This window comes from Melanostigma gelatinosum, assembly GCF_949748355.1.
Source record: "Melanostigma gelatinosum genome assembly, chromosome: 4".
NCBI classification, from domain to species: domain Eukaryota; kingdom Metazoa; phylum Chordata; class Actinopteri; order Perciformes; family Zoarcidae; genus Melanostigma; species Melanostigma gelatinosum.
This window is the reverse complement of record NC_136637.1, coordinates 31097138-31122470: the sequence shown is the minus strand read 5'-3', so window position 1 is coordinate 31122470 and position 25333 is coordinate 31097138. Positions and strand designations below refer to the sequence as shown.

At 45.7% G+C, this 25333-nt stretch overlaps 2 protein-coding genes across 2 annotated transcripts; both read right to left on the bottom strand.

Moving 5' to 3' along the window:
• Positions 1 to 865: 865 nt before the first annotated feature.
• Positions 866 to 7314, bottom strand: serpinc1 (serpin peptidase inhibitor, clade C (antithrombin), member 1; the record flags this gene model as incomplete). Its single annotated transcript, XM_079267383.1, is given in 10 exon segments — positions 866 to 1042; positions 1462 to 1526; positions 2008 to 2182; positions 4796 to 5014; positions 5604 to 5741; positions 5866 to 6081; positions 6173 to 6545; positions 7204 to 7223; positions 7225 to 7293; positions 7297 to 7314. Coding segments are annotated over 10 exon segments (1470 nt in total).
• Positions 7315 to 12459: 5145 nt separating this feature from the next.
• Positions 12460 to 24674, bottom strand: stil (STIL centriolar assembly protein). The gene is made up of 16 exons (XM_079267385.1): positions 24593 to 24674; positions 23554 to 23652; positions 23300 to 23415; positions 23003 to 23178; positions 18931 to 19178; positions 17322 to 17405; positions 17105 to 17191; positions 16873 to 17032; positions 16689 to 16792; positions 16475 to 16583; positions 15798 to 16382; positions 15622 to 15721; positions 15361 to 15544; positions 15180 to 15276; positions 13627 to 13865; positions 12460 to 13192 (listed from the first exon to the last, which is right to left on the bottom strand). The coding sequence occupies exons 1-16, from the start codon at positions 24670 to 24672 to the stop codon at positions 12664 to 12666; spliced, it is 2997 nt and encodes a 998-aa protein (XP_079123511.1). The 5' UTR covers positions 24673 to 24674; the 3' UTR covers positions 12460 to 12663.
• Between the last annotated feature and the right edge of the window lie 659 nt (positions 24675 to 25333).

The following is a 25333-nucleotide window of genomic DNA, read 5'->3' as shown; positions in this document are numbered from 1 at the left end:
TAGAGACCAGCTCACTAGCCCCTTCTAGAGAAGATCTAACTAGCCCCTTCTAGAGAAGATCTAACTAGCCCCTTCTAGAGACCAGCTCACTAGCCCCTTCTAGAGAAGATCTAACTAGCCCCTTCGAGAGACCAGCTCACTAGCCCCTTCTAGAGACCAGCTAACTAGCTCCTTCTGGAGACCAGCTAGCCTGTTCCAGATGCTAACTAGTCCCATCTGAAGACTAGCAGCTGTCCTCTCCGGTGAAGTATTCTTCCAGCGGCTTAGTGGTCGGCTGGTCTCTTTTAGGTCCGAGACCAAGGAAACGCTTAGTCGGCGAACAATCAGTTGATTCTATGTACAGATTCTCCCAAAAAAACAACACTATTAACTTTTGTGCACGTCATAAGATTTTAATATATGAAGTCAATCAGCATGAAAAAGGATAAAAATACTTCTAAATGGTTTCTCAAGGAGCTCCAGGAGAGTCAGAGTTAGTGACTGTGCGTATTAAGATAAATCCAACTTCAACTCAGCTGTTCAGAGAATGGTTATATTATATATATGTATATATATATAGCTTAGCTACATTCTTAGCTGATGCGTTTCATTCAGCGCTTTAACGGAAGGAAGATAGACGAGACTTTTGATTCTCTACTCTTTATACTAGTTTTACCACAAACTGCCGCTCTAAAAAATCTTGATTTGTGTAATTGAAACGGCATCAGAACAAGACATTAGCCCTCTGAGACCAGGTCCCATGGTGGACTTCTTCTTCTCTACATGATTAATACGCTCTCTGCTGGTTTGATGATGGGAATCAAACGTTGACTGAACGATTGTTTTTTTACGTGGTCTCGTCTCGGTGTGGCTGCTGGATCGGGTCTCACTGGTCGCAGGGGTCGGCCACTCTGGCGGTGAACACCAGGGCGTTGATGGTGGACTCTCTGATGAGCAGCAGGAATGGCCGGTCGGCCTGAAACACCTCTCGGTTTAAGTTGAGGGAGCGACCAACGGCCACGACGGCGGTCGCTGCTGCCGCCTCGCTGCCCTCCTCGTTCACCTGGAGACCACAAAGCACATCGTTCAGGGTCCTGTGGACCAGACTGGTATCAGGTCTGACCCTGGGTCAGGGTCTCAGGTCTGTTACTCTGGTCAGGGTCTCAGGTCTGTTACTCTGGGTCAGGGTATCAGGTCTGACCCTGGGTCAGGGTCTCAGGTCTGTTACTCTGGGTCAGGGTATCAGGTCTGACCCTGGGTCAGGGTCTCAGGTCTGTTACTCTGGGTCAGGGTATCAGGTCTGACCCTGGGTCAGGGTCTCAGGTCTGTTACTCTGGGTCAGGGTCTCAGGTCTGTTACTCTGGGTCAGGGTCTCAGGTCTGACCCTGGGTCAGGGTCTCAGGTCTGACCCTGGGTCAGGGTCTCAGGTCTGACCCTGGGTCAGGGTCTCAGGTCTGAACCACCTGTGCGTCAGTGACTGACCTCCAGGAAGGCTTTATGGAAGGCGTCTGAGATGTGGAGACCTTCACTTCCGTCCTCGAGCATCCCTGAAACAAACAAACAAACAAACTTCACAATGATAAATAGAAACATTCAACACAAACAGCAATAAACATAACAGCTCAGATCAAGAAAACAAAGATGAGCGAATAAACTTTTATATCAGAAAACTGTAAATGTGAAGGTTTTGAGTTTAAAAAAAACAGGATTCAACCAGCAACCTGAACGCCCAATGCTCATCTCAGTTCCTGAACGGCCCACGCTGTCCTTTGAGTACCTGAACGCCCCACGCTCTCCTTCTAGAACCTGAACGCCCCACTCTGTCCTTTGAGTACCTGAACGCCCCACTCTGTCCTTTGAGACTGAATCGTGAAGGTCTTTACAAAGGTCTTTAGAGCCTCCAGCTGGAAGGTGTTGATTGTTAAAATATTGTTATGTTAAGTTATTAATATGTCATGAAATATTGATGATGAACGTGGAATCCGTCGAGGAACTTCCCAAACGCGAATGGATGATGAAGAAGATCACCTGGCAGACTGGCCCTCTCAGAGCTGAACAGGTCCGTCAGTCCCATGTCCTGCAGCTTCTCCTTCAAACTGAAGCTGTCCTCCAGCCTGAAGCGAGGCACGTGGACCGCCACCGAGGTCTCCGTCATCTCATCCAACCAGGACATCAGTTTGTTCAGGTCCAGACTCTCCTCCACCTGCACACACAACGCCACACATTGAAACACAGAACACTAATACACATCATCATCATCATCATCATCTCATTTTTAGATAACTGACAGTCACCACGATGCTGTTTAATATATGCTGCCACACACGACTCACATGTGTGGCTTGGTGTTCCAAATGAAGAGACATTTGGCGGGAACAGCAAAGCAACCGCAAGCGATGCATCCGAGACGAACAGCGAGCAGCAAGAAGAAGATGTGATGAGGCCTCTCTGGCTCTGCTTCACAGTGAACGCGGGAGATGAGCAGAGACCCGTCGGTGCTTTATGTCTGAACGAGCTGCGCATAGTAGGAAACTTGTTTCCTTTAGTTTTTCACAGGTTGCACTTTATTGTTATCTTGAAAAGATGTTTAGTGCAAAACAGGTTAATTGCAGCCAATTGCAATCAGCTATTTTTTGCCAAATTGTAGTTATTTTTTGCAGATATAACTTCATCTGCATTGTTCTAACAAAGTGATTGCACATTTTATTTGTTTTTGTCTGATGGAGCAATCTGGTTTACTTAAAAGTGATTGCAATTTTCTTTATTGTATTATTTGAAAAATCACAGACGGAGGAGTCACAAAATGTTGTTTCAATAAAAATTCAACATGGAGCATTTTGTTACAATTTTGTTGGGGCGGCGGGGCATGAACATTTTTCGTCCTCCAAAGTGGGGCGCGACAGACAAAGTTTGAGAACCACTGTGTTAACTAATAAACCTGTTAACTAATATAACTAATAGACCTGTTAACTAATATAACTAATATACCTGTTAACTAATATAACTAATAGACCTGTTAACTGATATAACTAATATACCTGTTAACTAATAGAACTAATATACCTGTTAACTGATATAACTAATAGACCTGATAACTAATGAACATGTTAACTAATATAACTAATATATATGTTAACTAATATAACTAATATATCTGTTAACTAATATAACTAATAGACATGTTAACTAATATAACTAATATACCTGTTAACTAACATAACTAATATACCTGTTAACTGATATAACTAATATACCTGTTAACTGATATAACTAATGAACATGTTAACTAATATAACTAATAGACCTGTTAACTAATATAACTAATGAACATGTTAACTAATATAACTAATAGACCTGTTAACTAATATAACTAATGAACATGTTAACTAATATAACTAATATACCTGTTAACTAATATAACTAATAGACATGTTAACTGATATAACTAATATACCTGTTAACTAATATAACTAATATACCTGTTAACTGATATAACTAATAGACCTGTTAACTAATATAACTAATGAACATGTTAACTAATATAACTAATATATCTGTTAACTAATATAACTAATAGACATGTTAACTAATATAACTAATATACATGTTAACTAATATAACTAATATACATGTTAACTAACATAACTAATATACCTGTTAACTGATATAACTAATATACCTGTTAACTAATATAACTAATAGACCTGTTAACTGATATAACTAATGAACATGTTAACTAATATAACTAATAGACCTGTTAACTAATATAACTAATGAACATGTTAACTAATATAACTAATATACCTGTTAACTAATATAACTAATATACCTGTTAACTGATATAACTAATATACCTGTTAACTAATATAACTAATAGACCTGTTAACTGATATAACTAATAGACCTGTTAACTAATATAACTAATAGACCTGTTAACTGATATAACTAATAGACCTGTTAACTAATATAACGAATGAACATGTTAACTAATATAACTAATATACCTGTTAACTAATATAACGAATGAACATGTTAACTAATATAACTAATGAACATGTTAACTAATATAACTAATATACCTGTTAACTAATATAACTAATATACCTGTTAACTGATATAACTAATATACCTGTTAACTAATATAACTAATAGACCTGTTAACTGATATAACTAATAGACCTGTTAACTAATATAACTAATAGACCTGTTAACTGATATAACTAATAGACCTGTTAACTAATATAACGAATGAACATGTTAACTAATATAACTAATATACCTGTTAACTGATATAACTAACAGACCTGTTAACTAATATAAATAATAAACCTGTTAACTATTTTAACTAATAAACATGTTAACTAATTTAACTAATAAACCTGTTAACTAATTTAACTAATAAACCTGTTAACTAATTTAACCAATACACACGTTAACTAATATAACTAATACACCTGTTAACTAATTTAACCAATAAACATGTTAACTAATATAACTAATAAACCTGTTAACTAATTTAACTAATATAACTTAACACTGCATGACTCGTGTGTCGTATCAGAAGCATTGATGAAATTAAGGTAAACCAGATGAGGACCTGAGGACCAGAGGAGGACCTTAGGACCTGAGGATGACCTGAGGAGGACCTTAGGACCAGAGGAGGACCGTAGGACCTGAGGAGGACCTGAGGACCAGAGGAGGACCGTAGGACCTGAGGAGGACCTGAGGACCAGAGGACCTGAGGAGGACCTTAGGACCAGAGGAGGACCTGAGGACCAGAGGAGGACTGATCAGAGTTACCTCACTCAGTTCTTACCTTACTCAGTGTGGTGTCTTTGCTCGGCAGGATGATCACCGTGGTGATGTCGTCTCCGCGGTACGGCATCTCCAGCAGCTGCACCTGGTCATCGGGATAGTACCGGTACCTGAACCTGGTCTCCTGGTACATCATGTTGACCGAGCAGGTCCGACTCCCGCTGACGTGGAAGTCTGACACGTACGTGTTGTATTTGTTGAACTTGTTCTTCCACTGACCCTGAGAGAGGAGAGTGTTGGTCAGAGACACTGAATAATAATCATTTCATTATTTCACAAACTACAGGACGACTGCAGCTCCTGAACTCTGTGATTAAGTTGTGGTAGTCTGTGTTACCGGCGTAACCAGTGTTCCTTTTTCAGTGTTAAGTCACCGGCGTTGCGCTTCCGGCGTTGCGCTACCGGGGCTGCGCTACCGGGGCTGCGCTACCGGGGCCTATTTGGTAGTATTTCAAATTTAAACCCAATGCTAACAGGGAACTTGGTAACATGAATGATGCAATCTGAGAACATTTAAGATGAAGCCGTGTGGCGGACGGAACAAAAGCATCGACACCAACGTTAAAGATCAAAGTAAGAGCTCTATAGATTTAATTTGGAACACAAGTGTTGTCACAAGTTTATTAACCAGTGGGAAAATGTTCTCACGGTGGCGTCCCTCATGCAGACCATGTCCTGCTTCATATTCCTGAATATAAACAAAGTGAGTATCTTTCTTTTCAAACATTGAATTGGGGACCAGCAGGGACCTGAAACACCAGAACCAGGCTCCATAGCTTCAGGTGTGAATGAGGTACCAGCTCAGGTACCTTGAAGTAGATTGTGTTGACGAGGACCAGGATGGTGTTGGAGTCCAGTGCCCCCACTGGCAGCGTGTCCTGGATCAGGTTCTCCGTCTTGTTGGAGATCCAGTTGTTGATGGTGACCCGGGCCTTCTCCGGGTTCTCCTGCAGCACAGAACCGGGGTTATAAGTATAACCTCTGTCAGATAGCTGAGTCTTTAAGGTCTGAACCCTGAGTGGTTCAGGTTATAGGGAGGTGAAGCGGACTCGTTTTAGACCCCAACGTTACCTTGAAGTTGAGAGGCATCAGCTTGGCCCCGTACACTGTCTCACTGATGTTCTGGTACGTCTCGTTAAAGACCAGAGACTTGTCTCCGAACAGCCGGTTAGCGGAGATCAGCTCCGTGGTCTCGTCCTTCTTTCTGTACAGACGACAGTTGAGTTTGGCGAAGAAGAAATGGACCTGATCTGAGGTCTTCTCTTTGATGGAGTCAAACTCAAACACCTGAAGACAGAAACACAGACAGGGTTTTAATCTGCTGCAGGGAGACAACGACTGTAGCTTTCTCTGTGAGCCTAATAATAATAATAAAGACCTCCATGATCTGCTGTAGCGTCTGGTTGCAGGCTCCCAGCTTGGTCATGGCGAAGGCGGTGGAGATGCTGATGGGGGACATGAAGATGTTGGCCTCGGGGGCCTTGCTGAGGGCCAGCTGTTTGTACAGCGACAGAGCGAAGCGGCTGTTGGCCTTGGACAGCTCCCAGACTCGGGGGTTGGTGGACTCGGGGACCGGATCGGGCTCCAGGGTCGGGCCCTCACCGGCCTCTGCCTCTGGGTCGGGGCTGCGGTAGATGCAGCGCGGCTCCAGAGGAAGGTCTCTGGGTTTGGCGCTGCAGATGTCCGGATGGAAGGCGAAGGACACGAGGGGCAGGAACGCCAGAACCAACAGCCAACCAGCAGCCCTCATTCTGCACAGAGAGCCAATCAGAGGAGAACTTAGATCACAGTTCTATGAAAGAGCATTTCCTTTTATTTATTGTTTCTATTTCATTTGCTGCCTCGTGTGAAGCGCTTTGTAGAATATTTATTATTATTATTAGTTTATCTGACATAAGAAGTTCGACACTGAATCCCAGAAGTTTAAATAGTGTTGTTTTTTAAGAGGGAACTGAGAACAAGAAACACAAATAAAACAACTTCTGAAGATAAAGATGAATAACCAGACACTCACACCAGACTCCATTTAAAAAATAACAGTTTAGTTTTGGACAAATATTACGAGATCATTGATTATTTTCTCATGATTCAGAAAAACGTTTCTTCAGTTTGATTTCAATGTCAACAGATTCAACACTGACACTTTCAGCTTCAAAGCTTTCCGTTTAATTTAACATTAATAATCACAAACAGACTGAAATGTCATGAAAAATGTTTTTTGTATTCTGATTTTGTTCTAAATCTTTGAGAGAAATTAAACTCGGATTTGAAAAGTATTGTTCTTTTATACTAAACATGAGAAAAGAGAAAACGGGGAAAACTCATTCGACCAGGAGATCAGTAACTTCTCTGTCTCAGGATTAAAGATGAACGAGGATCCATCAGGAAGATTAGTCGTTAAACTCTTACCTGAACAGGTAGACGGTCGAGTCTGTGAGACGGTGAGATGTGTGAGGTTTGAACTGAACTCAGGTCAGTGTCCTTCAGAGCGCTCAAACATCACAGCAACCTTTGAGACATCGATCGTCTGTTGGTCAACATGTGGACACAAAGATCACCGATCAATAACTGTGACGCTGCAGGACGTAAACACGCAACAAGCTTCATAACGATGAGTTAATCTGATCATTCATGATGATGTTTAGATCTTTGTGTCTGTGTGTAGTCAAGATACACGTCCCATTAAAACCACAATGTTCGATCCCATTACAGCATAAAATCAATGATTCTATACATCAGACTTCAAATCCAGAGCTTCTAATCTGTACTTTATACTATTTTCCATAATACATGTTATTCTCCTGGTGTCCACTAGAGGCATCACTGCTGTATTATAGAGATTATACATGTTATTCTCTTAGTGTCCACTAGAGGCATCACTGCTGTATTATAGAGATAATACATGTTATTCTCTTAGTGTCCACTAGAGGCATCACTGCTGTATTATAGAGATAATACATGTTATTCTCCTAGTGTCCACTAGAGGCATCACTGCTGTATTATAGAGATAATACATGTTATTCTCCTGGCGTCCACTAGAGGCATCACTGCTGTATTATAGAGATTATACATGTTATTCTCCTGGCGTCCACTAGAGGCATCACTGCTGTATTATAGAGATAATACATGTTATTCTCTTAGTGTCCACTAGAGGCATCACTGCTGTATTATAGAGATAATACATGTTATTCTCCTAGTGTCCACTAGAGGCATCACTGCTGTATTATAGAGATAATACATGTTATTCTCTTAGCGTCCACTAGAGGCATCACTGCTGTATTATAGAGATAATACATGTTATTCTCTTAGCGTCCACTAGAGGCATCACTGCTGTATTATAGAGATAATACATGTTATTCTCCTGGCGTCCACTAGAGGCATCACTGCTGTATTATAGAGATTATACATGTTATTCTCCTGGTGTCCACTAGAGGCATCACTGCTGTATTATAGAGATAATACATGTTATTCTCCTAGTGTCCACTAGAGGCATCACTGCTGTATTATAGAGATAATACATGTTATTCTCTTAGTGTCCACTAGAGGCATCACTGCTGTATTATAGAGATAATACATGTTATTCTCCTGGTGTCCACTAGAGGCATCACTGCTGTATTATAGAGATAATACATGTTATTCTCTTAGTGTCCACTAGAGGCATCACTGCTGTATTATAGAGATAATACATGTTATTCTCTTAGTGTCCACTAGAGGCATCACTGCTGTATTATAGAGATAATGCATGTTATTCTCCTGGTGTCCACTAGAGGCATCACTGCTGTATTATAGAGATAATGCATGTTATTCTCCTGGTGTCCACTAGAGGCATCACTGCTGTATTATAGAGATAATACATGTTATTCTCCTAGTGTCCACTAGAGGCATCACTGCTGTATTATAGAGATAATACATGTTATTCTCTTAGTGTCCACTAGAGGCATCACTGCTGTATTATAGAGATAATACATGTTATTCTCCTGGTGTCCACTAGAGGCATCACTGCTGTATTATAGAGATAATACATGTTATTCTCTTAGTGTCGACTAGAGGCATCACTGCTGTATTATAGAGATAATACATGTTATTCTCTTAGTGTCCACTAGAGGCATCACTGCTGTATTATAGAGATAATGCATGTTATTCTCCTGGTGTCCACTAGAGGCATCACTGCTGTATTATAGAGATAATATATGTTATTCTCCTAGTGTCCACTAGAGGCATCACTGCTGTATTATAGAGATAATACATGTTATTCTCCTAGTGTCCACTAGAGGCATCACTGCTGTATTATAGAGATAATACATGTTATTCTCCTAGTGTCCACTAGAGGCATCACTGCTGTATTATAGAGATAATACATGTTATTCTCCTAGTGTCCACTAGAGGCATCACTGCTGTATTATAGAGATAATACATGTTATTCTCTTAGTGTCCACTAGAGGCATCACTGCTGTATTATAGAGATAATACATGTTATTCTCCTGGTGTCCACTAGAGGCATCACTGCTGTATTATAGAGATAATACATGTTATTCTCTTGGTGTCCACTAGAGGCATCACTGCTGTATTATAGAGATAATACATGTTATTCTCCTAGTGTCCACTAGAGGCATCACTGCTGTATTATAGAGATAATACATGTTATTCTCCTAGTGTCCACTAGAGGCATCACTGCTGTATTATAGAGATAATACATGTTATTCTCCTAGTGTCCACTAGAGGCATCACTGCTGTATTATAGAGATAATACATGTTATTCTCCTAGTGTCCACTAGAGGCATCACTGCTGTATTATAGAGATAATACATGTTATTCTCCTAGTGTCCACTAGAGGCATCACTGCTGTATTATAGAGATAATACATGTTATTCTCTTAGTGTCCACTAGAGGTATCACTGCTGTATTATAGAGATAATACATGTTATTCTCCTGGTGTCCACTAGAGGCATCACTGCTGTATTATAGAGATAATACATGTTATTCTCCTGGTGTCCACTAGAGGCATCACTGCTGTATTATAGAGATAATACATGTTATTCTCTTAGTGTCCACTAGAGGCATCACTGCTGTATTATAGAGATAATACATGTTATTCTCTTAGTGTCCACTAGAGGCATCACTGCTGTATTATGGAGATAATACATGTTATTCTCTTAGCGTCCACTAGAGGCATCACTGCTGTATTATAGAGATACTACATGTTATTCTCTTAGTGTCCACTAGAGGCATCACTGCTGTATTATAGAGATAATACATGTTATTCTCTTAGCGTCCACTAGAGGCATCACTGCTGTATTATAGAGATAATACATGTTATTCTCTTAGCGTCCACTAGAGGCATCACTGCTGTATTATAGAGATAATACATGTTATTCTCTTAGTGTCCACTAGAGGCATCACTGCTGTATTATAGAGATAATACATGTTATTCTCCTGGTGTCCACTAGAGGCATCACTGCTGTATTATAGAGATAATACATGTTATTCTCCTGGTGTCCACTAGAGGCATCACTGCTGTATTATAGAGATAATACATGTTATTCTCCTGGTGTCCACTAGAGGCATTACTGCTGCATTATAGAGATAATACATGTTATTCTCTTAGTGTCCACTAGAGGCATCACTGCTGTATTATAGAGATAATACATGTTATTCTCTTAGTGTCCACTAGAGGCATCACTGCTGTATTATAGAGATAATACATGTTATTCTCTTAGTGTCCACTAGAGACATCACTGCTGTATTATAGAGATAATACATGTTATTCTCCTGGTGTCCACTAGAGGCATCACTGCTGTATTATAGAGATAATACATGTTATTCTCCTGGTGTCCACTAGAGGCATCACTGCTGTATTATAGAGATAATACATGTTATTCTCTTAGTGTCCACTAGAGGCATCACTGCTGTATTATAGAGATAATACATGTTATTCTCTTAGTGTCCACTAGAGGCATCACTGCTGTATTATAGAGATAATACATGTTATTCTCCTGGTGTCTGTTGAGAATAAATCTCATGTTGAGGAGAAAACTCAGGTGAACAGACTTAGGTCGAGGCGTTTAGCTCAATTCAAGCAATAAGGTTTATTTGTGACAGAAGTATTATGTCCAGCAGTTAAACGTGCACGGACCTAAAAAGTTCACTCTGTAGGAGTGAATGAAAAAGCTAAAAGGCCCTTAGACAGAGTGCGCATGCGTTCATATATTAGGTCCTCCTTTTGGAGCCTATTGGTCAAAGCAATAGTAGGAGGCGGATTTGTTTCTAGCATTCAAATGGCCTGATGGAGCACTGAGCATCTCCGCCCACACTGGCTCACGTCCGGGATCCGCCTTCTCTGGAACGTCAGTGTGAGATGTTGATTCAGCAGCATATTGTTATGTTCGGCCAACTAGATAAGCTAGGCGCTAGATATGCAAGGGCGCCTCTTTCTATCTCTAAGATGGAGCAGGCAGTTGAGACTGGTTCTCTGTAAGACTATGTGACATTTAACTGGGGCAAAAGCTATCCTTCAGAGTTCTAGTAATTTCCACTTTGTTCAGGCGAGTGCGAGAGTGCCCCACCTGGCGTTTTTGACCTTCGTGTACTAGAACTCACATATCCGCGTATAAGCTGTGTTTAACATTGAATGAATGTATATTTTTATTTACATGTCCATGTGACTCCCCCCATCTCCCTGTGTGACTCCCCCGTTGACGTGGTAGAGTCCTTCCTCTTCCTGGGCTCCATCATATCTCAGGACCTCAAGTGGGAGCTCAACATCAGCTCCATCACCAAGAAGGCTCAGCAGAGGATGTACTTCCTGAGGATAAACCTGAAGAAGTTCAACCTGCCAAAGACAATGATGGTGCATTTCTACACAGCCATAATCGAGTCCATCCTTTGCTCCTCCATCACGGTCTGGTACGCTGCAGCCACAGCCAAGGACAAGGGCAGACTGCAGCGCATCATCCGCTCTGCTGAGAAGGTGATTGGCTGCAATCTGCCGTCCCTCCAGGACCTGTTCACTTCAAGGACCCTGAAGCGAGCAAGAAGGATTGTAGCTGACCCCTCCCACCCTGGACATAAACTGTTTGTGCCCCTTCCATCTGGCAGGAGGCTGAGGTCCATCAGGACCAAGACCTCACGACACATGAACAGCGTCTTCAGTTGGACTCATTAACAAAGACCAGGACCTCCACTGACTCCGTCATCCCCAGGACAATCTCCTACCGGTGCACATCCCTTCTCTGTTTCTATTTAAATACACTAGACACTTTCACATTACACTTGTTGACGGTCCTGTTATCTGGTCATTTGTGCACTTTATTTTATATTTTTCTCTACATATTAATGTTTCTACTTTGCACGGTGTTGATTGTTATTCACCTCCCGTCATGTTAAATTCCTTGTATGTGCAACATACCTCGGCAATAAACGGTTCTGATTTAAAGAGTCTTGAAAGATAGATTTTTAACATCCTACACTTCCTGTCAGCTCCTTCATCATTGCTAGATTTCAAATTAAACATTTTGAAAAATATAATTTTTCTTAAAATATCCCACTCGTCCTCAAGCTGGTTAACATTTACATACAAATATGTATCCAGGTATTAAAAGTATTATCATCAATTTTATTTGTGAAATAAATATTTAAAAAATCTACACGTTCATATTAAAACAGGAAGTGACAGAAAAACAAACTTCTGATAAATGAGTCAGATTTCCAGTGAAACCAGTCTGATCATAAAGACAACCTGACTCCATTTTTAAAATGTTCCAGCAGGTTTCCTGGTTTGGACAAATGTTTCTCATCAGTGCCTCAGAACCAGTGAGACCATGTAAACCAGGAAGCAGACCAATAGAGTGTTTCCACGTTGACCAGACTCCGTCAGAAGAGTTTGGGCAGCTGTCTGAGGCGACTCAGGTCCAGGATGTTTCCCACCGATCCTTCGGTCTGATGGCTGCTTGCCCTCATTAAAGATGGCCGCCCGCTGGACCGGTTCTCCTTGTCAGCGGCGTTCGGTCCGGCGCCGCCCGCTAACAGCTGCATTTTTGGCCGCAAGTCCCGGATCAGCTGACTCTGTGGGAGGAGCTTCAAGTTCAGGGCTTCGGTCAGCGGCTGGCGAACATCGTCCTCTTCCTCCTCGTCGATCAAGCCGTACCTCCTCATGTACTTCCTGGTTGCCAGAGACATGTTGCTCGGAGACAGCAGGGAGTGGTTGGAGGCGGGCCCTGGGCGGGGGGCGTGGCCTCCCACAGAGAGCCTGCTGAGCTGCGAGTCGCTCAGGTAACGCAGGGCGATGGCGTTGGCCTCCAGACTCAGATCCACGCTGCCTTCAGGGAACAGACAGCTGTCCGTCGGCTCGGACACGCTGAGACGGGATAGAACCGCCGCCGGGTTGATGCTCGCCAGAACGCTGGAAAACACACACACACACACAGTTACTTTCTCACGTGAAAACATAATACAACAGTTTTTTTGAAAGTTTTTTTTCTTTTTTTCGGCAAGTAACAGTTGATAAATCTGGAGATTTATTCACAAACTGCCTTCAAAAATACAAAATGAGTCAATGTGATCGACAGTAAAACTCTGTGATGGTTGACGTTAAACCGTGAGGGGGTCAGTACGGATCACTGATCCACTACGGTCTGTAATAAAGGTTCTTATTCTAGTTTGATTTGATCAAGCAAACAGGAATGTTGTAAAGAAACATTCAGAGCAGTTGAGGATTGTTCTGAACTGTGGACTCTTTGATACTCGTTAGTTCATCTGAACATGTAAGAGCTGCATCAGTGAACCCTGATTTTAAAGTATTTTAAACACATTTAATCCCTCAGCTGAGATCCATACCTGTTGCTCTCCACCGTTTGATGGATTCTGCGCTCAGACTCAGTCAGATCTTCTCGGTCCACGTCAACTCCGAGCTGCTGCAGCTGCCTCATAGTGGCTCTGAGCACCGGGTCTCCTCCAGAGCTCTGCTTCCTCCTGGACTGGGGGGACTGGGAGGACACAGACAGGCTCCTCCTGCTAGACTCATTTTCCACTTTCTGTTTACTGTCCGAATCCTGGAGACGACTGGTGAGCTGATTCTGAGGACACATGGAGGGTCACATTAAAATACCTACAGTTAGCATCATGTGACCAGACACATAATGAATACCTACAGTTATCATCATGTGACCAGACACATAATAAATACCTAGTTAGCATCATGTGACCAGACACATAATAAATACCTACAGTTAGCATCATGTGACCAGACACATAATGAATACCTACAGTTAGCATCATGTGACCAGACACATAATGAATACCTACAGTTAGCATCATGTGACCAGACACATAATAAATACCTACAGTTAGCATCATGTGACCAGACACATAATGAATACCTACAGTTAGCATCATGTGACCAGACACATAATGAATACCTACAGTTAGCATCATGTGACCAGACACATAATGAATACCTACAGTTAGCATCATGTGACCAGACACATAATGAATACCTACAGTTAGCATCATGTGACCAGACACATAATAAATACCTACAGTTAGCATCATGTGACCAGACACATAATGAATACCTACAGTTAGCATCATGTGACCAGACACATAATGAATACCTACAGTTAGCATCATGTGACCAGACACATAATAAATACCTACAGTTAGCATCATGTGACCAGACACATAATAAATACCTACAGTTAGCATCATGTGACCAGACACATAATGAATACCTACAGTTAGCATCATGTGACCAGACACATAATGAATACCTACAGTTAGCATCATGTGACCAGACACATAATGAATACCTAGTTAGCATCATGTGACCAGACATAATAAATACCTACAGTTATCATCATGTGACCAGACACATAATAAATATCTAGTTAGCATCATGTGACCAGACACATAATAAATATCTAGTTAGCATCATGTGACCAGACATAATAAATACCTACAGTTATCATCATGTGACCAGACACATAATAAATATCTAGTTAGCATCATGTGACCAGACACATAATAAATACCTACAGTTAGCATCATGTGACCAGACACATAATAAATACCTAGTTAGCATCATGTGACCAGACACATAATAAATACCTACAGTTAGCATCATGTGACCAGACACATAATAAATACCTACAGTTAGCATCATGTGACCAGACACATAATAAATACCTACAGTTAGCATCATGTGACCAGACACATAATAAATACCTACAGTTAGCATCATGTGATCCGACACATAATAAATACCTACAGTTAGCATCATGTGACCAGACACATAATAAATACCTACAGTTAGCATCATGTGACCAGACACATAATAAATACCTACAGTTAGCATCATGTGACCTGTTAGCATTGTGTGACGTTGTTTTTACCTTCAGGGTGTGATAGAAGCTCAGCTGCTCTCCGTCTGGTCGGTACATGCTGACACTCTCTCCCAGAACTGGACTCTCCAGACCGCTGACACTGCACCTGAACACACCACGAGTCAGAGTCCAGGTCTCTATTGCCAAAGACATGCTAACTAATACACCTGTCTTTCTCCATCCGTCTCACCTGTGCTGACCGGAAGGGGAGCAGGCAGCCTCACTGTCCTCATCTCCGCCCACAGACCCGATGATGGACAGGTCGTGTGAGGAGGTGGGAGGTGTGAGGAGGAGGTGTGAGGAGGCGGGAGGAGCCTGTACCTTCTGATGAGGGAGGGGCGACTGGACGGGATTCCCCCAGAACAGACTGGCTCCTGAAAAACAGAGAGTGAGACGTGTGATGCTGAACCGACACCTGTGTCCAGCTGCTCACCTTCACAGTCGGTCTCACCTGTCCCTACAGCGATGCTGGCGGTGCTCCTGGGTGTCTGAGCCTCCACCTGCCCACCAGAGGACTGAAGTCTCCCCTGAGCCTCCAGCAGCATCTGCACCTGAAGACAGTCGTTCATCGTTCACTCAACACTGTTACCATGACAACCTCACACTCACCTGAAGAACAGATCTTACCTGCGCCTGCAGGAGGCGAAGCTGTCGGTCCTGATGGAGGAGGAGCTGGTAGGTCTCAGACGGGACGACCCCCCCCACCTGATCACAGCATGGGGCGGGAGGAGGGTGGCTACACGTACAGGGAGGAGGAGGGGGGAGGAGGGGGGAGGGAGGAGGAGGAGAGCTGTGAGGAGGGTGGGTGCAGAAGGGAGATGGAGTATGGTGACGGGAGGACAGAGGAGTAGCAAGAATGGAGGAAGGAGGAACAGAGGGAGTCGTTGCAGGAGCAGGGTGAAGACTGGAGGGAGGAGGAGGGTGGAGGTGGTGGGAGGATGGAAGTCCTGAGGAGAAGATGGAGGTGCAGTTGTAGGTGTGGGTGGAGCAGCAGCAGCAGGGCTCCTGCAGGTTGGAGTTTGGGGTGCTGTGGAGGTGAGGAGGAGCAGCAGGTCTGGGAGCAGAGGAGGAGGTGGTGGTGTTTCTGGTGGGAGGAGCAGCAGGAGGGTCTCTGTGGGCAGAGCCAGGGCCCTGCCGAGCGTTCTGATTGGAAGTGAAGCTGCTGTCAATCAGCAGAGAAAGTTCAGGAACAGACGGCTGAACTCTCCGAGCCTGACAACAGAAAACACACCTGAACTCAACCGTCCTGCTGCTGTTGGCCGTCTGTGGTGACATCACGGTGATGTCACAGGTCAACCACTGACCTGCTGAGCGGGGGGGTGCGGGCTCGGAGACGGACGTGGAGACAAGTCTTCGTCCTCGACCCCAGAGTCCTGATCGCTGACAGACAGACGGGCAGTGGGGGGGGCAGCTCTGAGGACAGAACAAAGCTCTCTGATTGGCTGTAAACCGGTTCAGGATCGAACCGTCCACCTTGTACTTAAAGAACGACCTGCTCTACTCCTGAGATTCTGGTACCTGTTGAAGGAGGTCTGGGCCTCTCTGAAGACCTCCGTCTGTCTGCTGTGATCCTCTGAACCCAGCTCACACCGCAGAGTCCGACCCTCCACCGAGACCACCTGCTGAAGGTCCAAATGGATCCACATTCATCCCCTTCATCAATTACTATCATTAGTCTCTGTGGTGACAGGTGTGCTGTTACCTGGTACAGTGTGACACACTGGGAGGCGGTCAGCAGCTGGTAGTCTAGCTGTGGCGCTGGTCCCGGTCCAGGTCCCGGTCCACGACACTGGAAGAACTGAGGAGCTCTGTGGGTGGAGGCGAACAGGACGAGGAGGAAACAGCGGCTCTCTGACAGAACTCTGAAACACAAGAGGAACACTCAGGGACTCCTCAACAACAGACACCTAATGGGCCGGACAGGTGAGACTCACCTGTCCTGGAGGGCGGAGCTATACAGGAACCTCAAACACCAGGCCCACACCTGAGGGTTGGAGACGTGTCTGACTCCACTCAGCCAGCTGTCACATGACAGGAAGTACAGTTAGCCATTAAGCTTCAACATCAGTGTTTTGTAAAGATAAAATAGAACTGAACAAACATCTCAGGTGAACAACAAGAACACCTGGTGAGAGATAATGAGACACTCACAGTCCGACCAGCGGCAGGTTGGAGGCTTTAGGGTCGGACTCCAGCAGCAGGAGCAGCTTCCTGGTCTGATCCATGGTCAGAAACCTGCAGACACAAACACATTAGTGAGGAAGTCACCAGACTCCCCCGAGGAACCCCGACTCCCCCCAGTGGAACCCCGACTCCTCCCAGTGGAACCCCGACTCCTCCCAGAGGAACCCCGACTCCTCCCAGAGGAACCCCGACTCCTACCAGAGGAACCCCGACTCCTCCCAGTGGAACCCCGACTCCCCCCAGAGGAACCCCGACTCCTCCCAGAGGAACCCCGACTCCCCCAGAGGAACCCAGACTGCTCCCAGAGGAACCCCGACTCCCCCCAGTGGAACCCCGACTCCCCCCAGAGGAACCCCGACTCCTCCCAGAGGAACCCCGACTCCTCCCAGAGGAACCCCGACTCCCCCAGAGGAACCCCGACTGCTCCCAGAGGAACCCCGACTCCTCCCAGAGGAACCCCGACTGCTCCCAGAGGAACCCCGACTGCTCCCAGAGGAACCCCGACTGCTCCCAGAGGAACCCCGACTCCCCCCAGAGGAACCCCGACTGCTCCCAGAGGAACCCCGACTGCTCCCAGAGGAACCCCGACTCCTCCCAGAGGAACCCCGACTGCTCCCAGAGGAACCCCGACTCCTCCCAGAGGAACCCCGACTGCTCCCAGAGGAACCCCGACTCCCCCCAGAGGAACCCCGACTCCTCCCAGAGGAACCCCGACTGCTCCCAGAGGAACCCCGACTGCTCCCAGAGGAACCCCGACTGCTCCCAGAGGAACCCCGACTGCTCCCAGAGGAACCCCGACTCCCCCAGAGGAACCCCGACTGCTCCCAGAGGAACCCCGACTGCTCCCAGAGGAACCCCGACTCCTCCCAGTGGAACCCCGACTCCCCCCAGAGGAACCCCGACTCCTCCCAGAGGAACCCCGACTCCCCCAGAGGAACCCAGACTGCTCCCAGAGGAACCCCGACTCCCCCCAGTGGAACCCCGACTCCCCCCAGAGGAACCCCGACTCCTCCCAGAGGAACCCCGACTCCTCCCAGAGGAACCCCGACTCCCCCAGAGGAACCCCGACTGCTCCCAGAGGAACCCCGACTGCTCCCAGAGGAACCCCGACTGCTCCCAGAGGAACCCCGACTGCTCCCAGAGGAACCCCGACTGCTCCCAGAGGAACCCCGACTCCCCCCAGAGGAACCCCGACTGCTCCCAGAGGAACCCCGACTGCTCCCAGAGGAACCCCGACTCCTCCCAGAGGAACCCCGACTGCTCCCAGAGGAACCCCGACTCCCCCCAGAGGAACCCCGACTCCTCCCAGAGGAACCCCGACTCCCCCAGAGGAACCCCGACTGCTCCCAGAGGAACCCCGACTGCTCCCAGAGGAACCCCGACTCCTCCCAGAGGAACCCCGACTGCTCCCAGAGGAACCCCGACTCCCCCCAGAGGAACCCCGACTCCTCCCAGAGGAACCCCGACTCCTCCCAGAGGAACCCCGACTCCCCCAGAGGAACCCCGACTGCTCCCAGAGGAACCCCGACTCCTCCCAGAGGAACCCCGACACCTCCCCAGAGGAACCACTTCTCACCCTCTCTGCCGGTTGGCGGCGTGCGGCGCCGGCGGGTTGATGCTGGTCAGATTCCTCAGCAGAGCGGTGGGGATGACGGGAACGTCTCTGACCGGCTGAACGTCCACGCTGACAGACGGACAGACGGCCGACCAGCTGAGGACGAAGGACGCAACGTCAGACTGCTGAGAGCAGACGACGAGACCTCGGACCTTCATCAGCTGAGACAGATCCAGAGTCTGTCTGCTGCTCACACACTGCTGCAACACCTGAGACAGGCAGAGAGACAGACAGAGAGACAGGCAGAGAGACAGACAGACAGAGAGACAGACAGACAGACAGAGAGACAGGCAGAGAGACAGACAGACAGGCAGGCAGAGAGACAGAGAGACAGACAGACAGACAGGCAGGCAGAGAGACAGACAGAGAGACAGACAGAGAGACAGACAGACAGACAGACAGACAGACAGAGAGACAGGCAGAGAGACAGACAGACAGGCAGGCAGAGAGACAGAGAGACAGACAGAGAGACTGACAGAGAGACAGACAGAGAGACAGACAGAGAGACAGACAGAGAGACAGACAGAGAGACAGACAGAGAGACAGACAGAGAGACAGACAGACAGGCAGAGAGACAGGCAGAGAGACAGACAGACAGGCAGAGAGACAGACAGACAGAGAGACAGGCAGACAGAGAGACAGGCAGACAGACAGACAGGCAGAGAGACAGGCAGAGAGACAGGCAGAGAGACAGACAGGCAGAGAGACAGGCAGAGAGACAGGCAGACAGACAGGCAGAGAGACAGACAGGCAGAGAGACAGACAGACAGAGAGACAGGCAGACAGCAGCTCATCAGTTTAGACTCCTCTGAACATTACAGCAGAACATACATAATGGTGTCGTCTGCATAACGATGACATTTTGTATTAATTAATTAAAATAAAGTGTAAATAAAATACAACAAAGTCATTAGGATAATTAACGACAGGAAAAGTGATTTAATAAAAGATGACAGAACATGAAACTTTAAAGTATTTGAAGTTAAAATATATGAAACAATGCACAACGATCTGATATCCTCTAAACTTGAGTTTGTGTTTTCACGTGGTAAACGTACCTTTAACATGTTTCATAAGATGTTCAATAAATACGTCTGTACTGTGATCAACACATTCATAAACATCATCAGTTCATAGTTGAAAATGAATCCGTCCTAATCTTTGACGGTTTGGGACGAGTCTACGTTATGAAATAAAGAACGTTAACGTCTCATTTATTCTAAAAACAGTAACTCATCACGACCGCTTCAACAGGATGACACCACGGAGACAACGTTTCTGATTACTACATCATCAAACCAATACTTAATAATCCTCGTTATGTACAGATTCACTCATTTAAGAAGAATCATGAACTCCAGTGGAAACCTTCAACAGGAATAAAGAATTATAGTATATCATTTATATCTTTAATAAACAAAGAACTGAACCATGGTCACCATCTAAATATCCAGTTATTAGTCAGTGTCGGTTAGTGGTGTAACACAGAGGTCTCCAACCTTTCATGCACCACGGACCGGTTTCATGTCAGACAACATGTTCACGACAAAATAAAATGATCCGATCGGCATGAAAACAAAAATAAAATGCATAAAACACACAGCTCACATAAGGCTGAATCAGTGGAGCGCTGAGCTGTTTCTCTGCAACGAGACGGTTCATCTGGTAACGGGAGACAACGACACCCGCAGTCTGTTCCTCATGTCCAGTCTGTAGTTTATCTACTCCGTCGTTTAGTTTAGATCGCGTCACTGCAGAACGTCCCGCTTCACAGAGAGGATGTGTGAAGTGGAAGCAGGTTTCAGTGCTTTAGTGGTGATCTCAGGATATTCAGCCTTGATTTGAATCAAACACCAGCAGAGTTGTTGTCTCAAACATACTTTTAAGGCCAGCGTCATTTACAACCTCCAACAGCTGATCTTCTGTCGACACATGTTCTGCAGAGCGGGTTTGCAGCGTCAGAATTACTCCTGATGTCTGTTAAATGAAGCTTTATTTTCTTGGAGGTTGTCGCTCTTCTTCTGTCTCCTTAGTGGCCTTCCCTCTTTGCAAAGAAGCTCTCCACAAGTGTTTTACTCATTTTTCGCTAGTTTCCGGGCTTAACTTTTGAGGTGACGTATCACGTGACCGAGACGAGTGTCTTGACTTGTCAAGAGACACAGGCGGAGGAAATTGGGAGAGAATCCGGTCATTTTTCAAAATAAAACTTCTTTCAGGCTCTGATAATCAATAAAACAGAAATAATATAATATGTATTCTTTCTGTGCGGCCCGGTGGTTGGGGGTGCACTGGTGTAACAGATCACCTCTCTCGGTTCGGATCACTTGTGAACCACAGATTCATTTACTGCTGCCGTTCCTTTTCACGTAACACGTCCCTGAATATCAGTGCAGAGCGTCAGTGAACAGATGTGAAGCAGCGGTGCGTTCACTGAACAGAGCGCGTTGGAAGCATTTAACGGTGAAGTCACGGCGAAGCTCATTTAAGTCTCAAGGTTGGGATCATTTTGTCTTCCCTGTAACGTATGACGGAATGAGGGCGGTGGACGAAGCCGTTACGGTATGTAGGCGTTGTTCAAAGAGAAAGACACGGCAAAACATCGGGCATGTCCACATATGAAGAGACACCGTCTGTCAGAGACGGGGACACTCCGGTGTGGAAAACAAAGGACTTCAAAATCTGGTTGAAGTTCTTGAGCCACGCTACGAAATCCACTCACGCACCCACTTCAGTGTGAAGATCGTTCCTCTATGAAGAGCCTGACCGCTCACTTCATCACGCCCCCTCCAGTAGTCACACAGACAGGTGCTGTAGACACGCCCCCTCCAGTAGTCACACAGACAGGTGCTGTAGACACGCCCCCTCCAGTAGTCACACAGACAGGTGCTGTAGACACGCCCCCTCCAGTAGTCACACAGACAGGTGCTGTAGACACGCCCCCTCCAGTAGTCACACAGACAGGTGCTATAGACACGCCCCCTCCAGTAGTCACACAGACAGGTGCTGTAGACACGCCCCCTCCAGTAGTCACACAGACAGGTGCTGTAGACACGCCCCCTCCAGTAGTCACACAGACAGGTGCTGTAGACACGCCCCCTCCAGTAGTCACACAGACAGGTGCTGTAGACACGCCCCCTCCAGTAGTCACACAGACAGGTGCTGTAGACACGCCCCCTCCAGTAGTCACACAGACAGGTGCTGTAGACACGCCCCCTCCAGTAGAGTCACACAGACAGGTGATGTAGACACGCCCCCTCCAGTAGTCACACAGACAGGTGCTGTAGACACGCCCCCTCCAGTAGTCACACAGACAGGTGCTGTAGACACGCCCCCTCCAGTAGAGTCACACAGACAGGTGCTGTAGACACGCCCCCTCCAGTAGTCACACAGACAGGTGCTGTAGACACGCCCCCTCCAGTAGAGTCACACAGACAGGTGCTGTAGACACGCCCCCTCCAGTAGAGTCACAGACAGGTGCTGTAGACACGCCCCCTCCAGTAGTCACACAGACAGGTGCTGTAGACACGCCCCCTCCAGTAGAGTCACACAGACAGGTGCTGTAGACACGCCCCCTCCAGTAGTCACACAGACAGGTGCTGTAGACACGCCCCCTCCAGTAGAGTCACACAGACAGGTGCTGTAGACACGCCCCCTCCAGTAGAGTCACACAGACAGGTGCTGTAGACACGCCCCCTCCAGTAGTCACACAGACAGGTGCTGTAGACACGCCCCCTCCAGTAGAGTCACACAGACAGGCGCTGTAGACACGCCCACTCTGTGAGTGTCACACAGGTGTTGTAGACACGCCCCCTTTCCCCAGATAATGTAGACATATTCTCATCTTTATGAAAATAAATATCTTAAATATTTTTGTTTTCATGTAAGACGATAGCCCAAAGTTATTTCTTACAGTGTTTGTGAAGTTCTTTAATTAATAAATAGAAAGTTATATTTGACTCCTCCCCTTTTCTTAGCTGATCTGAACCGTGAGGTTCAGATCAGAGAGACAGACAGACAGGTTGTGACCTCTGACCTTGAAGCAGCGGTGAAGCTCCGCCTCTGATTGGACGACGGTCTCGTTCTGCGTGGAGAACCAACATGGAACCAGGATGTCTCCGGGCAGCAGAGCAGAGGGGACCCTGATGGAGGACCCGATCTGGTCCCGACCCGGATCGAACCGGTCCAGGGTCACGGTGACCCCCCCCTCATCTGGACCACAGTCATCAGAATTAAGTTTTATTGACAATAACTGTAAAGTTTATTATCTCTCAGCTCTGATGGATCAGATGTGGAACCAGGTCTCATCACCTGAACACAGGTGAACTCTCACCTGCATCGACACACAACGACCCCAGCAGGAAGCACAGGAGGCGGGGCTTGTTGCTGTGACGGGCATGTCGTTGAGCCAGACGCAGAGCTTTCTCTAGCAGCACCAACCGAGGCTTCCTACACACACACGCACACACACACGCACACGCACACTTTAAAGTTATTCGCTATTGGCGGTGTGGCCTCATTGAGTGACAGGTGGGCATGGTCTTAAACAGTGGGTGTGTGTGTGTGTACCTGTGTGTGTGTGTGTACCTGTGAGCACAGAGCTGGAGGCGGAGCTCCTCTCCTGCTGGGTCTCCGTCCCACAGAGATGATCTAGATTTGGGGAAACTGAGAGAGTTCATGAAGGTTCTGAAGAAGAGAAGAGAGAACGTTCTGTTAGAGGAACTTCATCATGATTATATATTTATTAACTCATTCATAATGTGACACACTAACAATCATCACACTCTCCTAAGAGCAACTCCCTGAACCCCAAAATGTTTCATCTGTCACACAGTTATGGGTACCGAGTGTGTCAGCCCGTCTTTCGTCAGGCTGAAGACTCACCTGAGCCTCCACTCACCACTCACGTGTTCATGCTCCTTTGTTTCTGCGCTGGTTGATGCTCTGAGATGCTTGTTTAAAGGAGACGCACTGATGACTTCTGGTGACTAGTAGTTCTCTTGAATATGTTGAACACACTTATTGTAAGTCGCTTTGGATGAACGCGTCTGCTCAATGACTGTAATGTATTTGTACAGAGTGTGTATTTGTACTGTGTTGTTCGTCTGACTTTACGTACTCTGGTATACTTTGTATTTATACTCTTTGCACTTGTACTTATTCATTTCTTTTGAACTTTTCTAGAAGGATCTGTTGTTGTCGTCTCCTCTGAAGATCAATAAAGTTTCATCTAAAGTTCTCTCTCAGGTTTAAACCTTTGATCTTCAGATGTTAGTTCGTACAAATAAAGTTGAATACAAATTAAAATCTTACAAAGTCAGCACAGACTAGTTTATTTAACCAAAATAAACACAATATCTACAATGACATTTATATCTCACAACTTAAACTTCAGTCACTTAAAGAATTCAGATTAACAGACTAAGAAATTGTTTTATTATGAATCAGTCATTAAAGTGATGAACACGTGAATTGATCAATAATAAGAATTATGAATGAGTACTTTTACTTAAAATACAGGACCTTTAAGATACTTCTACACTGTGGTAGTACTACTTCTACCTGAGCTCATCACGTTCACCAGGTGTTGTTGTTACCTGACGCATGCGCGCTGACATAAACTCACCTTCCTCTCACGTTCTCTGGAGTAAGAACCGCCCCGAACACTCCGCACGGTAGAGCCTGGAGGTCCACCGGGCAGCTCATCTGTGGCCGACAGAGGGGAACTATTAACGGTCACTGAACGGCTAACAGCTGCCAGCCTCGTTAGCTTCCTGCTCGCACCGTATCAGCTCCCTCTGTTAGCTTTGTTAGCTTCGTTAGCTTCACCTACGGATACGAAGCTCGAGCCACACGGACGATAACGTTAAATAAAGTCCCAAACTTTGACTTAACTTTACTTCTTCTCAATCTTTTTGTATAAATCTGACCGCAGACAACAACCAGCGGTTCGCTGTTGAACTGTGGCGCTGTTTCTACTCCTCTGGCGGGGCAAATCAAGCGGCCAATAGGAAGAGCTCTATGGAGCCGTTCTGACCAATGGCGTGTCGCTCCGTCTCCTCTTCTTCACGTCCTTCTTTTTCCGTCAGCCACAGACTGAAGCTCCACAGCGCGCCCAATGGTCAGACGGAGGCACGAGTTTTTAAAGACCATACCGCAGTTTATATATTATATATCTATTTATTTTGTTGATATATATATATATATATATATATATATATATATATATATATATATATTTATATGTGTTCTGTGTGTGTACATTTTCCCAAAATGGTAGTATCATATGATATGGCAGGTTGTGTAATGATGTTACGAAAATGTAGGAAAATGGCATGGGCTTAAGCAGGCAGAGGACAGTGAAAGT